The sequence below is a fragment of the Bombus affinis genome, chromosome 13, assembly GCF_024516045.1.
Source record: "Bombus affinis isolate iyBomAffi1 chromosome 13, iyBomAffi1.2, whole genome shotgun sequence".
NCBI classification, from domain to species: Eukaryota; Metazoa; Arthropoda; class Insecta; order Hymenoptera; family Apidae; genus Bombus; species Bombus affinis.
This window is the reverse complement of record NC_066356.1, coordinates 10,006,319-10,022,766: the sequence shown is the minus strand read 5'-3', so window position 1 is coordinate 10,022,766 and position 16,448 is coordinate 10,006,319. Positions and strand designations below refer to the sequence as shown.

The 16,448-nt window shown below is 35.8% G+C and overlaps 2 protein-coding genes across 3 annotated transcripts in view; one reads left to right on the top strand and one right to left on the bottom strand.

Moving 5' to 3' along the window:
* The first annotated feature begins 8 nt into the window (after positions 1 to 8).
* LOC126923585 (chaoptin-like) lies at positions 9 to 6,477 on the top strand. Of its 2 annotated transcripts, XM_050737185.1 has the most exons (10): positions 9 to 200; positions 524 to 713; positions 1,165 to 1,312; positions 1,493 to 1,603; positions 1,711 to 2,457; positions 2,639 to 2,787; positions 3,096 to 3,878; positions 3,988 to 4,742; positions 4,954 to 5,470; positions 5,721 to 6,477. In XM_050737185.1, the coding sequence occupies exons 1-10, from the start codon at positions 171 to 173 to the stop codon at positions 6,062 to 6,064; spliced, it is 3,774 nt and encodes a 1,257-aa protein (XP_050593142.1). In that variant the 5' UTR covers positions 9 to 170; the 3' UTR covers positions 6,065 to 6,477. The 2 variants fall into 2 exon arrangements, with proteins under 2 accessions (XP_050593142.1, XP_050593143.1); XM_050737186.1 differs by lacking the exons at positions 9 to 200; positions 524 to 713 and having other exon boundaries at positions 1,172 to 1,316.
* Positions 6,478 to 6,712: 235 nt separating this feature from the next.
* The window catches only part of LOC126923589 (probable chitinase 10), a 30,000-nt gene continuing 20,264 nt past the window's right edge, over positions 6,713 to 16,448 (bottom strand). The window contains exons 2-16 of the mRNA XM_050737200.1: positions 14,172 to 14,253; positions 12,508 to 12,668; positions 11,812 to 12,049; positions 11,464 to 11,643; positions 11,204 to 11,327; positions 10,645 to 10,954; positions 9,618 to 10,047; positions 9,331 to 9,548; positions 9,071 to 9,225; positions 8,847 to 8,987; positions 8,537 to 8,684; positions 8,123 to 8,308; positions 7,927 to 8,049; positions 7,608 to 7,809; positions 6,713 to 7,484 (exon numbers count right to left, since the gene is read on the bottom strand). Coding sequence (XP_050593157.1) covers positions 7,276 to 7,484; positions 7,608 to 7,809; positions 7,927 to 8,049; positions 8,123 to 8,308; positions 8,537 to 8,684; positions 8,847 to 8,987; positions 9,071 to 9,225; positions 9,331 to 9,548; positions 9,618 to 10,047; positions 10,645 to 10,954; positions 11,204 to 11,327; positions 11,464 to 11,643; positions 11,812 to 12,049; positions 12,508 to 12,668; positions 14,172 to 14,253 — 2,907 coding nt within the window. The 3' untranslated portion in view covers positions 6,713 to 7,275. The remainder of the gene's footprint in view (positions 7,485 to 7,607; positions 7,810 to 7,926; positions 8,050 to 8,122; positions 8,309 to 8,536; positions 8,685 to 8,846; positions 8,988 to 9,070; positions 9,226 to 9,330; positions 9,549 to 9,617; positions 10,048 to 10,644; positions 10,955 to 11,203; positions 11,328 to 11,463; positions 11,644 to 11,811; positions 12,050 to 12,507; positions 12,669 to 14,171; positions 14,254 to 16,448) is intronic.

The window sequence follows — 16,448 nt, the reverse complement described above, 5'->3', positions numbered from 1 at the left end:
TACTTGCGCTCTTTAGTATCAGTCTGCCCGAGTTTGCGTTCTGTTGCTTCCTTGCTGCTTGCCTTTAGCATGGCCATGAAAAATAGAACGTGTAAACTAACGAGAGATCCGTAATTCGTTCTAAAATGGTTAGACGATCACGGAAATTAATTTGACGAGTGCTAGTTTATATGAGCTGCCGAACATTGACATTTAGAAAGGTATATCCCTTATCTTGTTTTATTCTGCATGATTATTTGCTTATTTATTTACTAAGTTCAATGTTCTCCGTGGCATATTGTCATTTTTACCGTTTCATGTTCATTTTTTTATTTACGTAAATCATTCTTCTTAGGATGATACCACATACATTCATTTTTATTACTTGTTTGAAAATATTTAAGATTTTCTACCAATGCACAACTGGATCTTCACTTTAGTTTTTCAAAATTGGACTTGAACAATTTGTATATATGCATATATATTGTATATATATATGCATAATTGCACTAAATTGATTAGTTTCTTTGTCTATTCCATACAGATGTTGTTAAACAAGCAGGTGGACCGTATATACATAGAGATCCTTTTTATCTTTTGTATGTCGAGTGTCATAAAATGCTACAGCGTACCATGTACGTTCAACACCATGTGTATGTGTTGGATTCAAGACGATGAAGATTTCACGAAGATGGATATCAATTGCATAGGAATACCATTTGCCAGATTTCCAGGTAGATTTATCATATTTTACAAACTTGATTTTACTGAATCTTCACGTCTGAAAGTTATAGAGATGGATAAAGCTACGGATACGGTATAACTATAATTATTTGACGTACAACGAGACAATAATCGTCAGCTTTGATAGCTTAAAAACTATGAAAGTAGAGAACAAAAGAAAAATTTTTGTAATAAAAATTACATTGCACAGAAGTCATTGTCTTCTTCTTCTTCTTTTGACGAAGAAAATATTTAATATTAACGAAGGAAAGATATTTCTTAGATCTATTATCATTTTTTAAGGTGCAATGCTATATTTCTTGCCTTATTTTTAAATATTAGCTCTTACGACAAATACAATATTTATTTTTATTTATTATTTAAGATTGGATGGTCCTTCGTGTTTTCGTATTTTACACAGAAAATCCATATTTAAATTAAAGAAGATATATTTAATAATAGATGTCTCCGTAAGTTACGTGGCTCAGTTGGATGTAGTTGGATCTGGGATCCAGGCGTTGGACAACGACGCGCTCACGAGTTCAGTTGGTGTCGAAGCTTTGGGATTAATGAGCAATCGATTGTCCAACATTGGTGATAAATCCTTTTCGTAAGTTAGTATGACGGAAGATAATGAAATTATATGTTTTCGATGTTTGTATTGTTTTGTTTCATCTATTAAATGTAATATCTTGTAACAAGATAAGAGAATAATAATTTGTAAGTATCTAATTATTATATGTTCAAGAGGTGCATTTAATACTTCATTTAAGGGAATATATGTTATTAGAGGTATTGCGGATAGTTTACGTTCACTGGATCTCAGTTACAATGCCTTGGAGGACGTGCCATTTAAGGTTTTTCGCGACCTGAAGAAACTAAACTGGCTCAATATGCACAGGTAAAAGTGTAGAGGGAATTCGACAAAGGTTCTAATGAATTCAATAAAAGAATCAATCTATCAAATCATAAAACTATATAATTCTAATAGAAAAGTTATATTCGTAGCAATCATTTAACATCGCTGGATGGTGACTGGGGACACTCGAAGGATGCACTGACAAACGCCTTCTTCGGAGATAATTCAATCATCGAGATACCAAAAATATTCAACACGTTCGAATCTCTGGCTTGGTTGAATCTCGACAACAATAACATCGAGGAACTATTGGAAGACAGTCTACCTCCCAATATACACACTCTAAGTCTCAATAGCAACCTTTTAAAATCCTTTCCATCCTCCTTGAAATCCTTAAGACATCTCACGTGGTTGTATCTGAGAGGCAACGACTTTAAAAGCCTTGAACTGCCCGATTTCCAAAGTTCAAATTTAGAACTGGTCGACGTCAGCGAAAATTGCATCGAATGGATTGGTACACTAAGCCTGACCAACCGAACCTTGAAGATTAAAGATTTCAATCTAGACAGCAATAAGTTAACGTCCTTAACTGCTGGTATTTTTGATGGTCTCGAGACTAAAAGGATTCACTTGTCCTCGAATTCGATCAAGAACGTTGACGATGATGCTTTCCGAGGGCTCGAGGATATGCTGGAATATCTGAACCTGGAAAATAACGATCTTTCCAGTGTTCCTGCAGCAGTTAGTCGATTGAAGAAGTTGTCGTACCTGTATCTTGCTAATAACGACATTAGGAACATATCTGGCGATGCATTTTATGAGTTTGCAGAGAATTTGCGGGCGCTTTCGTTGGCTACGAATAGCTTGGATGCGGTACCAGTTGCGGCTGTAACCAGGTGCCTTGCTTCTTTAATTCGTGTGTGCACTTCACTGTTTGATGTTTAGAGTTCATCTTGTTTTGCGACTTGGTAGCAAGAATTGCTTAACATTGGAGAACTGAGAGATCGATGTACAGTTGTAAATAATCTTTACGCTATTTAATATCCATATTTAATGGTAGGATGTTTTACGAAATAGGTGCCAGAGGTTACTCCATCTTAATCTCGGCTACAACAAAATCTCTCATATTCAGCCGGGTGACTTCGAATGGGCAGAGGATCTTGAAATTCTCTTGCTTAGAAACAATATCTTGACGAAACTGAAAGACGAAACGTTCAAAGGAGCAAGTAAGCTTCAGTTTAGATCTCCTTCTGTCGCAACTATTTGGTTTATTAGCATATATTATCATAAAATCATAGGATAAGTTGCCATATATGTGATTAATTAAAATACGATTTTAAATAATTTTGGTTACGAGATTCAACGACCAGTTCAATTTTACATTTAAATATATTTCTCATTTGTACTTGTTTTATTCTTTTATATAATATTTAGTCATTTTATATAATATTTTACAGCTTGTTTATTGTATGGTAATGCTGTGCATAGAAAAAGATGAGTAAGGAGGAAATGCCAATCTCTCGATCACTTTCAGGGAAGCTGAAAGAGCTCAGTTTGTCTTTCAACCACTTAACGGAGCTCGACGACGATTGCTTCGTTGGTATCGAGGAGAGTCTCGACATTCTCGAGTTGAGCTTCGCTTTCGCGACCGACGTGTTCCCTCAACGGGCACTCAGGCCCCTTTCGAATTTACTGTGGCTCGTTTTGGATAACAACAACTTTCAGACAATCGAGGCTACCGCGTTTTATTCCTTCCAGCGATTACGCTACATCAACCTGGAATCGAATCGACTTCACTATCTGCCTGAACGAATATTTCTGTCCAGCGTCCATCCCGAGCTTCGAGATGTGAAGCTTGGTTACAATTTCCTCGAAGCCATCCCAGACTTCAGCTTTCACAATCTGACCGAATTGAGATCGCTGGATCTGACCGGGAATAGAATAAAGATTCTTAATTCCGATTCCATTATGGATTGCCCGGAATTGGTGACGCTATCGTTGGCTTACAATCGGATCACTAAAATGGAGAAAAATGCATTTTACGGTCTGCCTAGCTTGCGTTTCCTTCATTTGGAGTTCAACAAATTGGTGATGCTAGATCTGGACGCGATCGCGGAAATCGGCGGACCAGACTTTGCTCTCAACGTTTCATATAACGCGATTTCGACCATAAATTCTGGAAGCTTCACGAATAATTTGACGAGATTGGATTTGAGTTTCAATAACATCAGTCACTTGCCGGCGGACACGTTTTATGGAACACCGGAGTTGAAAAGTTTGGATCTGCAGAGTAATTTCATCGTTGTTCTTGAATCAGGTAAAATAATATTTTACTATATCGTTATTGTCCAGTTCCCTGAGTATAATGAAACGCATCTTATCAATAAAAATTTCATTAACTTTTTATTAACAGTAAATTTTTCTAGGCACCTTTACGCTGAGACACTTGGAAACGCTAAATCTGCGAAACAACAAGATAGAAAGCTTACGGAAACAATCTTTCCACGGTTTAGAATTACTGCAACAGTTAGATTTAAGTGGAAATCAGATCACTCAACTATCCACCGAGCAATTCCGTAATCTAAAGAATTTACGAATCCTGAATTTGTCTGGGAATAAAATAAGATCCCTACCAAGAGACGTTTTCGAAGGGACAAAATTGGAGATTCTTGACCTAAGTAAGAATAAATTCACCGTGGTACCGTCGCCGTCTTTTCTCGAGGTTGGCTATACCTTACGAGATCTTAATTTAGCGGATAATTTTGTGGATCACCTAGACTCGACTGCTTTTCCAACTTCGCAATTGGTTTCTTTAAATTTGGCGCATAACAGGCTAACCATCCTGCCAGACAATTCGTTTGTTTCTTTGGGAAAGCTTCTAAGCCTCAATGTATCTCAAAATATTCTTCAAGCGAATTTTAAGGAACTCTTTCATTACTTGCCTGGGTTAAGGCAGCTGTATTTGGCTAATTGCGGTCTTAGAGACATACCTCTTCTTCCACTGACGAATTTAAACGTCTTAGATCTGTCTTTTAATCATATACACTCGACGTCTGACAAACAGTTCCAGTATTTGAAGGATTTGAAGATCCTGTGGTTGGTGAATGATTCGTTGACTTCTATGCCCAATGTGAAATTAAGTCTGTTGAGAGAACTTGATGTGTCTGGCAATCCAATAGAGGTGAGTATTTCTGTTGATTTATACAATATTTCCATTTTCGTTTAAAAGTTTTGAAGAATAGCAAGAGATAATATTTTAAACTTTAAAACTTATTTTCTATAGACAAATAAAATGTTGTCTGCAGTCTTTATAACAAAATGAATGATAATGAAATGTTTTATGTGTTCAAAAAATTGTCAAAAAATATTCGCTAATGAAATTAAAAATTTAGGAACTGACGAAAGAGAGCTTCCTGGGTTACCCAAGACTGGAGAAACTGAATCTAAGAAACCTGAATAAAACCAGATCGGTGGACAAAGATTGCCTTCGCGTCTTAAAATATCTGAAACATCTTCGGATTCAGACGTGGCCTGAAGCGGACGGATTTCATCTCCGACATCTGTTAACTGGATTACCATTAAGAACCGTGGAGATTCAAGTAACAGAACATTTGCTGAAACATCAGATACAAAACGCTTTCACAAAGCAGCTCAGAGAATTGACTATTTCGGGAAGTGATCTCGAGGTGATTTCCTCAGAAGCGTTCTCTACTATCGAAGGTGGTGAATTGATATTAAGGATCAGGGATACTCGAGTCCGGAGACTGCAGTCCGATATGTTTCTTTCTTTGACGAAGAGACTCTCCCAATTGACTTTGGACTTGAGGAACAATCATATCAACGAACTTAGTCCTTCGGTTATTTATGGGAATCTTTCATGGGAGAGCGTTGGAACTAATATGGTTGCTGGTACGTAAAGCAGTTAACTTATTTAATATTTACGGCATAAAAAACGCAGGCTGATCTTTGGTTCGCGCAGTAGGCTCATACAAGTGTGTATTGTACTCGATACAAACAAATTTTGATTAATAAGTTTCTCTTTCTTGAAAATTATGCGACACATGGTATGCAGTATATGCATATGTATATAATGAAGAAATGTAATTGAAACTTTTATATTTAAAGAAAAAGAAAACACAACTGTGTCGTTGTTTTTCAGGCGGTTTACAGGTATCTGGAAATCCTCTTGAATGCGATTGCGAGATCGCTTGGCTCAGCTTATGGTTACGAAGATGGCTACGAGAGTCTCGTCAAATCCATACAGCTTCTCAATCGGATGCTCGACAGCTGAGAACGATCGCTGGAAGAGCCGTCTGTACCGAAACCACGCCGTCATATTCGTCTGACAAAGTTCTGTTAACTTTAGGGACCCCTCACACTGCCTGTCAAGCCTCTGCTCTTAGCTCTGGTAATTACGAAAGACTAGCTACCACTTGGCTGGCTATAGTGGACATCATTCTCCTAACGATAATCGCGCCTACTGAATCATTCACTTTATATTAAAACGAAGAAATTATTATGGTTTTACCATCTCCCACATATTTTTTATTTCAACATGTACATCATAAGGGAATTAAATATATTTAATTCTTATATTTAAATAAATATAGGAATTAAAATATAGTTTCTTCATTGTGGTTTTTGAATGATTTAAAATCATTGTCTTCAATGATAATTACAGGGGAGAAATTTATGAGTGGCAAAGTGTAAAATTTGTATTTACAAAAATATGTAAATATGTTGTCTTAAATAATTTGATTTAATTTAACAGCGTTGATGAGACTTAAATATTAATGTAAGAAAAGTATGCGCACAAATGATGTTACCCTTACTAGTGGTAAGTTTAATACTAGCTGTTTGTTTAACATGTTACTATTTGCGTTTGAAAAATAAAGGATTTTTATAGTAAGACTGTATAGGTGGTTGTTACAAACTGATTTCATCATTTAATTTCAACAGCGAGATAACTAAGTTTTACGACTTAAACTAAACTTGTTATTATTGATGTTATCAATATTTCGGTTTTGGATTAGTGGTTATAATTGTAATGATTAAGGGTTAAACTTCGTGTTGCTACTTATTTATATCGTTGTTATCAATGAGTTTGAAATGAAAATAGCAGGGATGAGCTTAAACCAAAGACAAAAGCCGTACGAACAACAAATTATCTTCTTTTTATGTAAAGTTCTTCTTATGTAAAGTTACAAAATAAAACGAAATTACTAGTTAATAGTACGTACAATTTGCTTTCTTTCGCCGTTACAAGCGAGATATGAATTCTTTTTTCGGAGAATCTTATTTCTTTTTATTTACAAAATGTATCTGTCACAGTAGCTGGACATAGTGCGCGGTTTATACACATGAGAAACGCATAGTTAGACAGAATCAATGAGAGATAGGAGGAGAATTTAAAGGAAAAAAGTAAAAGCTTTAAAGAGAGGGAAAGAGGGGAAATTGGAGTAAGGAGAAGGAATAAAAATTCTCGAATAAAAAAAGATTTCTTGATAACAAAACTCCTCGTCGATTAACGATTATCGTGTTTCTGCTTTTTTTTCGACGAATTACGATCTTTTTTTTCTTTTTAATTAACATTACTATACTAATTAACGTCGTGTGAATGTTCTTCGCGTTTTACAATATAATCGCGAGCCGCAGAAAAATATCCTTAAATAGATATTATCTTTGTTTCTTCCCATTCTTTTTTTTCCTTCTTTTTACACTGGTGGTGCCTGTGTGTGTTGTACGCATCCGTCAACGTTTTCAGGCCAATCGCAAACATTTTCATTGGGATTAAATACCAGATTTACCGGACAGGGCATGTGATGCTTCCTTTCGCCCTCACACATATAGTACATAGTGCAGTCGTTCTTGTCAGGATGATAAGATATGTGGTTGTCTTCTTCATCACAGCTTACCTCATTCGCTGAAACGATTAACGCACTAAGTCATTCAGATCAATTTTTCGAGAATTGATCAGTTGAAAAATTCTACGAAATTAATCGACCTCTATAAAATTCTGACAAGATAATAAATAATAAACACTTACGATCTTTGGTGGTGTACCTCCCATTCCTCAAATGAGATTCGTAAGGACCATCGTATTCCAATTTCACTTTATAGTCTCGCAGCTCTTTCATCATAGCTTTGATTAATGGATACTTGCCAGCTCCGCAACTTCCTCTGAAGTCATCCATATCCACCGACCAGATCATTATACCTCCAAAGCCTTCTTCTTTGAGCCATTGCATCTAATGTAACAAAGAAAAATTGCGAGTTAATTATATTAATCGCAGTACAAATTGACGCGTGTCTTTGATATTTTCGTTGACTTTCAAGAGAAATGTTGACGTTAGCGTTTCTCTTACCTTATTTATAAGGCTTCTTTCGTCATCGAATCCAACCCACTGATCTTCTCTGTACGCGAAAGGAACTTGTTGCTCACTATCCCATACTAGCGTAGTGTTCTCTTCACTGAGGAAGGTACAAATCTATACATTCATTTAGTATTTCTGTTAATGCGACGTGTTGGACAAGAGGTTAGTATACGTTGATGTGTAATACCTCGTAAGACGAGAGGAATCCGGCTTCGTTGGTGAAATTACCAGCTATTCCACCTCCTGAGGCTGGGGCTCCGATGTCGAATTTCTCTTTGTCCACTAATGTGAAGGATCTGCCATAAGTTGGCATACCGATCATTAATTTCTCCTTTGGAGCACCTTGTTTCACCCATTCCCTTGCACTGTAATCCTATAGTTTTTTCATATACATATGAGGTATTCTCATCTATTGAAAAATGTACATTTTATGGTGCTGATCATTCACAGTGCCAAGTTATAGGATTTAATTGAGTATTTAAAATGGTACTTTCTTATAGAATTAGAATATTCGTTAAGAAAGAACATTACTTGCCAATTACATGAAAGAGTGCAACCATACTTAATAAAAATGTAGGAGAAAGTAATTTTCAATACGTACCACTGTCAATTTTTTCTGGTAACTGGTAGCACTTTCCAAAGGATACAGAGGACTATTGTGACCGACTTGTCTCTCCCATTGGCCGTGGAAATCGTACGTCATCACGTTAATAAAGTCCAGATACTTTGATATTTCTGGTACATCGTACCTGAAATTAACGAACTAGCTAAAAGGAAGAAGCTAGAAAAATAATCTAATTGCATTTCGGAGCCATACGCTCGATAGTAGCTACACGTTGTGAGATATTGAAACTTGTTTTTGTTAAAGATAGTTAATTAATTATTAAAGAAACTTAATAACTGGAATTTACCCTGCGGCAATAGCCTCAAAACTAGCTGGTACCGCGGCTGATAAGATTAATTTTGGTTGTCCAGAACTATTTGCTTCACCCTCGAATGCCAGTCGAAGTTCCTTCAAAAGATTCACATAGGCTGCTCGGTCGTCACTACCCCTAATGTAATAAATAAAAAGAAGAATACAAAACGAAAGAACGAGGGAACATTAAACGCGAAGAAATTATTTTCCGAAATTTACCGTGGATATTCCCAATCAACGTCTAGACCATCAAATTTGTATTCTCTGAGAAATTCGATGGCTTCATAAACGAATTGATTCATACGGAAAGTATTACTGGTTAGTTCTTTGAACGGGGTTGATCCGAAAGCCCAACCACCGATCGCCAATAATATCTGAAAAATTATTAAGGCGGTGATATATACCACGGTCTGCTTGGTACGTATCAAAATACGTGTCAAATGTATATCGATCGATATGTATGAAAAATAGGATTCAACCTTAATGTCAGGATTCTTATTTCGCAGAGCGATCAATCGTTCATACATCTCCGTGTCCTTCTCGCTTTCTTCTGCAAGCAAGTAATTTTTCAAGGTTGCGAACGAATAGACTATATGTGTGCAGAGAGTTGGATCGATGTCTTCCGGTACAAATTTTCCAGCTCCAGGTCTTCTGTGCGACCAATTTGTTAGGTAGCACATTGATTGAGCTGCCCTTTCTACGAACAATGATTAAGTTATCTATAATGCGTTAACGCAAACCAAAAAATTCAAGGAGAAAAGTTTACCATTGGTAGGAGGACTGACGACGAGTTGCGTTGTCGGTTTTTGAAGTTTCTTCGCCTTGTTGATAACTTCCGAGACCAATATCTTGTAAGGTTCTGGCTTTTTCAAGATGCTTTCAGATACAGTGCTGGCCACGGCGCTCCAATCTACGTCCTTGGCACTTGGACCTCTTGATATTCCCAGCAATTCCTCCCTCATCGCTCCGATTAAGGGGTACTTGACATTTCCACCGCAAACTGTGCCATTGAAGTCATCCATATCAACCGTCCACACCATGGCACCGCCGTAACCTTTGCTCTTCAGCCAGTCCATTTTGCCTCGAATAGATTTCTCGTCGTCGAAACCCACCCACTGCTCGTTCTGCACCAAGTATGGTACTTTCATCTCATCGTCCCAGATATAAGCTGCACCGTTTTGTAACATCTCGCAGATCTATAGAAAATAGAAGAAAGGTTTATTTATCGTTAACCCTGTGTATGAAGGAAAAATTGCTCTTGTTTCTTCTTCAAATTCTCATTAAAAAATTAATCAAACTTCTAAATTATTCAAACATCTCTATACTGTGACTCATTAAACACATACTTGAACATTTATTCTGGAGAATTTTTGTAAATGTATAGATATTATATTAAACTTTTTGAAGTGTTTTGTGTAACATATTCATAAAGAGTTTCTATAAGCGTTCAAGTACTTTCGCGAGCCACTGAACCTGCATTTACATTTTTCCTTAAAACCACCATTTTAACTATCCCTTTGAATCACAAAACTCAGTAATCAGCATTCCCACTTATTATTAGAATCAAACAGACAGCTAAATTGCTTATCCTTTAACTACCTTCGACTGGGAATAAAGCGATAATAAATTTCTAACCGCAAGAAATGGGGAAAGTATCTAATCGATCGATTATCTAAGGACCTCGCGAGTTAAAAAAAGTTGATTTAAATTTACGATCCACGCGAGTTTCAGTGAGTAAAATGGCACTTTGGGTGAAGCAAGAGTCACGTTCAGAAGCAAGAGATCGCAGGTACCTCGTAATAGGCAAGAAAGCCGGATTCCTTGGTGTATTCGCCAGCCTTGCCACCGCCACTGGCAGGTGCATGAACACGGAAATTGGAGACGTTCGAGAGAGTGAAAGATCGGCCATAGGTCGGCATGCCGATGATCAGTTTCTCTTTAGGGGCACCCAAACGGACCCACATGGAGGCTGCGTTATCCACACTAAGCTGTTTCTGCCACTCGGAATCTAACGAAGAAGCGTACAAAGGTGCGTTGTGACCCGTCTCTCGCTCCCATTTCCCGTGGAAATCGTATGCCATCAGGTTGATGAAGTCTAAGTAGCTAAGTAGATATAATGATTTTTATCAACCCATTGACAATGGAATTACGAAAATCGTCAAAAAGACGAATTTTATATTTCTTCTTTTTACTATTGAAGATAACTCCATTTCGCAATAATTTGTGTAACAATATAAAAACGTATAGTCTATAAGTTTTCTTATTTTATTTTACTATTAGATTTTATATATTTACCCTTCTGTTAAACGAAGCGTAAAGCTAAGAAATTTTAATTTCGTTACGTCAATTTACCTAGCTACTGCTGGTACATCGTATCCACTTTTCACATTGTCAGGACCAACCGGCACAGCAGCTGTTAAAAGAAGTCTCGGCATTTTCTTCTCCTGAGCTTCAGCTTCGAACGCTTCTCGAAGCTCTATAGATGTAAATAAATGAAATAGTATAATTAGACAATTTGTGTGAAGCTTTACAATGTAGAAACAGATTTTGTAAGTGAATTATCTGTGAGTCACTCGCAATGAGAATCCAATTAGCATTAATTCTGTATTTACCTTTCAACAGAAGAACGTAGTTCTTCTTGTCGTCTCCTCCTTTCGGATATTCCCAGTCGATGTCGAGGCCATCGAAATTTCGATCACGCAGATACGAAATGGCACTGTATATGAAGGTTTGCCTTGCGTACCTCGTCGAGGACATGTCTTTGAATTTTTGAGTGCCGAACGACCATCCACCTGATTAAAATTATCAATGGTGACACTTTCACAAATCTTCGTATACAGAAATTTAAAAAAAACACTATTTAATGTTTTGATCAATTTTTTAATAAATAAATACATTTTCTTCTTGATATATTTGAATCTATCTATCTTCGAGGAAGATATATTCCCTAAGATACTCACCAATCGCAAGTAAAACTTTCAAAGAGGGACTAGCCTTCTTTAAATTCACGATTCGTTCGTATAGTCCAGTTTTTCCATCTTTCGTTTCGTCATTCGACTCGAAGCTGGTCAGCTTGTTCTTCTTCAACCAACCGAAGGCGAATATGATGTGCGTACACAAGTCCGGTTGTATGTCTTCGGGTAAAAATTTCCCAATTTTCGTCCGGTATTGAGACCAGTTTGTATAGTAACATACAAGCTGTACAAATTAAAACTAATTACGATCCCTTCGTTGCTTTTCGTTTCACATTTATTTCCTTGAGAAAATAAATAACGGGGAAATAACAAGTGGATATTTCTGATATTACGAAGATCAAAACATAAGCTTTTTACGTTAAAGAGGATCATTTTTGTTTTTTAAAGTCACTTCCTCGTGAAAATGAAATTTCGTATGACAAAAAGGTGTTCGTTTCAAGATTATTATAAATTAAATTTTACTGTAAATTGTATCATAAATTACACCATATTTTGTAATATTCTTTTTTCAAAAAATTCGTTTCTTGGAGTACAACTAACAAAGTTGTTGAAGCGTAAATGTAGATTTTTTTAATTACTAATTATATGACGCTGAGGTAGTTGAATAGTTTCAGCGAATTGCATGAATCAGTACAGAATTCTTTATACCATTGTATATGTAACAATAATTATCATACCTACCTTGTAGTCCTCCGGTTTACCAGTCTGAATTTCATTCTTCTTGTTCTTATTATTGATACGATTTCGCGTGACCTTGAATCTGTTCACGCTTGCTGAGACTTCCTGATCGCTCGAGATCGATGGGGCGGCGGTTGCCGGTCTGCGAAATCTTTTTCTTGTACCTGTTTCACGCATTATTTTTATACTAACGCGTTGCAAATTGATTTTTCTTTTTGAAATAAAGAGATAAATAGGTGAGATATTAGCACTGCATGTTCAACTCTATTCGTTCCATTTACTTAATATTTATTGTGAAAATATTATAAAAATTATTCAAAAGAATTCATTATTGCAAAAGGCGAAGAATTTTCGAAACATCAAAGGCGATGAATAATACAATACAGATAAAAAATAAGCAACGTAAAATATATACTGATCATTGATACAAAGGTACATACTGTTAAATTTTCGTACGAACTTTTCTGTGCGAATTTAGCGTAAAAAACATATTTAACATAGATACATACGTTTATGCAAATGCTCTTAAAAGAGAAGTTACGTTTGTCCGAGAAAGTTTTTCGAAATATTAGTACCAGTTTACATAACTTTGATCATTTGAGAATATGTGGGCCATTCTTATATAATGATTCATGTTTGTAATGAAGAAACGAAAATGGAGATTAGCGCCTTTCGCTCATTCTACGTAGTGCTTTGCTTCCGCAACCTTGTCTTTTGAAAAATAAAAATGGTTGTAGAAATAATTTAAACCGTATGATGAAATATACGTTACATATGCTTTTACGATGAAATAATGTAAAATTGGTGATTCGTTCAACGCGATATCACATATTTATACATTGACCAGAAAAATATTTGTCTATAGTTGAAATATATAGAATAAAAGTTTCACTTTTAGAACGTCCACCTTTAGAACGTTAAAGAATTTGAAAGAAACATTTCTTGAATGAAACTAAATATAAACTGGGAAAACTGTAGATTTTGAGGTATAGTGAATCGAACAATTGATCGTATGTACTCGGATTTGAAACAAAATTATCTTGACAGGGAAACGAATTAGCAAGAATAGGAGGACTGAAATTAATGATCGAATTATTTATCGCAATTCTCTGGTCAAGTTGAATTAAAAATGTAAAATCTGAACAGGTCCAAAACTGAAGAAAAAGTTGACACATAGCAGACTAAATTACGGCTACTTTTCGAGCACCATCCGTTAATTTATACCGGTAACTTATTCACATCACATAATACATACGTAAGAGGTGGCTTGGCACGCGATTGACTTTTTGAGACGCTATGTTTGCAAAACTAAACTCTGAAAGCGAGTTAATGTCACAATTATCAAATGATAATTAACTGTTTCCTACGTAAGAAACAATATTTTACCATTTATCAATCGACAGGGATTTATCAATACCAAAATCTCTGTACTAAGTAAATTAAAAGGAAAATAAGCCATCAGTAAATGTGTGAGTAATTAGTAATTATTTATCTCGAACCAATTTCCTGAAAAATTTACTTACTGTATCGCTCTCTTAGCAAATTCTCGTCGATATGCAGTACCGAGTACCCTAATATTTCGAAACGAGAGGAAACGACCTGGTATTACGTTAAGAGAGGAAAATAAGCGAAAGATTCATATCATTGGAAAGTTGGTAAGTGATTACCTTCTGCATTGTCGAGAGTTCCGAGAAGTACGATCAAGCAGACGAGCAGCAGCCAACAACAGGTCGTTCTGCTAGTCGACACCTGAAAAGAAAGTGAACGTGTTACTGATCCGTGGAACCTGTCGTTGCTATTACGCCTAAATATTTGACCGGGAAACAAACGCGAAATATCGAAATATTTTCATGGTTCTCGATCACCAGGAGCCGATTCAGTCCGCCTCGGAGAGGCCATTTTCTTCTTTGTACTCGTTCGGGTCGATAAACTAACAAAAATGCGGTCACCGTTGAGGAAACGTTCAGATTTATACCGCGTGTTGCTCAAACCTATCAATCACCTAACTTAAACGTCGCATTTTTTTCTTTTTTTAGAAAAACCTATTAGACAGGTGGAAGTTTAATTCGTAGATGTTTAATTAGCTTCATGTAGCGAGCAAGCGTTTGATTGTGGTAAGTTATTGTCGCATTATTATTCAGCAATGTGGACGACTTTCAACGAGTGGAAAATTATTCAGTGGTGCATGCACGTGTACCATACGGTGGTACATGTACTTAATAGGAGAGAATTCTTAATGAAGAGAATATTATTCATTGATATATTTAACGATGCAGAAATTGTTAAACATGCAATAAATAACACACTTTACGAAGTGATAAAAATGTTGCAACGTAATTGCTGTTATTTTGAATAACGCAACTATATAATTTACATGTGATTTTAAAGAGAACTTCGTTGAGAAATATAAAGTTGAAATTAGTTCGATAAAGTTTCATTTATCTTCGGAAGAATCGAAAACATATCCTTTTATTTCTTCTACGATTAAGCAGTCTCGTTCAATGCGTAATACGTATACATAGTTATTTGTCAGTGTTATGCAACTTTTGTTGAATAACTTCAAATAGAAAAACTTCAAATCTTCTATCCCCATAGAATGAATAGTGAATATGTGAAATGAAATGAGAGGTATAGTGAAAATGTATTTCGTTAAAAATTACAAATATTACGAAGGGAAGGGAAATAGCTGGCCGTTTGATTTGTGAAATTTTTCTGGCCAATTATTCCTACATTTGAAGAAAGAAATGCGGGCTTACGATGAAATATTAGTCACGACAAACACCATTACAAAAACCAGAGAAAGTTATTTGCGGTTTCTACGATCAATTACCAAGACCTACTGAATTGAAAATTGAGAATCGTAAACTTCCCTGTTTAAGCGAAATGGGGTATAATAGTGTGCGTGGGAAACGAGAAGCTGTTACATTCAAGAAAGGTTTTATGGAAAGTTTCGTTTCATTATAAACAATCGTAAAATTGTAATATCGTTTATTTGTTTAAACGTTTCCTGGCGCCGTGAACAATTTCTCCTATCGAGTTTCACAAGCCGTTAATAATTATGTTATCCAGACACTGAATCCTTTCTGCGATAAGAAGGCTTTATTTTAGAAATTTCATTTATATTTAGCACGAATAAAGAGCAACTAAAGAATACCGTTAATATGCAATGTATATCATTTTCTAAAGGAATAGAAACAATTTGAGAAATTAGTTATCTTTTCAAATTAACATAATAATAATAATAATAATAATCAAGTATAGTATTAATAATTAATTTTATAAATATCCCATTATAATATTCCAAATGTTAAATCTTAAATAAGATCGTCTGAGTAAATCCCATTAAAAATTTCTACAGAATTCATGCTATTTATTAAAAAGTACGTCTGACCTTTCCCATTTCTAAAAAAACAATCGATCCTTTCTTGTTTCATCTTATTCTCAGAACAGGACGCCCACTTGTGAATTTATCGTGTATTTTATAAATTTTCAATCCCTTACTTAATCAACGCATAGCGATAAAAGAATATTGCGACATACGCGCTCTGAAATATCTCGTGAAAGCGTTTCCAATTGTAATACTGCATCTAAATAGAGTTCTGCTTCACAGAGCGTTCCAGAGTTGTTTCGAGATAAGAGAGGAACTGGTAACTGATTAAAAATCCGATTACATTCTCCGGCGAACAGAACTTTTTCACAATATTTTCACTCTATTGTCATTTGCGCGGCAATTAGCCGAGTCTTTATTAGGTTTGCAATTATTCCACGTTATACATTTTATGTTCATTATTCGCGTAGTAGCTTAGCTAATTAGCACAATGCGCGTAGATTAAAGAACACAACTAGGAACGGATGCTTTCAAAACCACTTTGTACGTACATTTGCAGACAAGTGCTTTCGTTTCCCTCTTATTTCAACTTCATTCCCGATACAACGGTCGTAGA

Excerpts from the sequence above, each read along its gene's own strand:
- LOC126923585 (XM_050737185.1), top strand. The coding sequence starts at position 171 with ATGAGCTGCCGAACATTGACATTTAGAAAG. Across the intron at positions 201-523 it reads GAACATTGACATTTAGAAAG|ATGTTGTTAAACAAGCAGGT; the intron begins GTATATCCCTTA and ends TATTCCATACAG. Across the intron at positions 2,458-2,638 it reads CCAGTTGCGGCTGTAACCAG|GTGCCAGAGGTTACTCCATC; the intron begins GTGCCTTGCTTC and ends TTTACGAAATAG.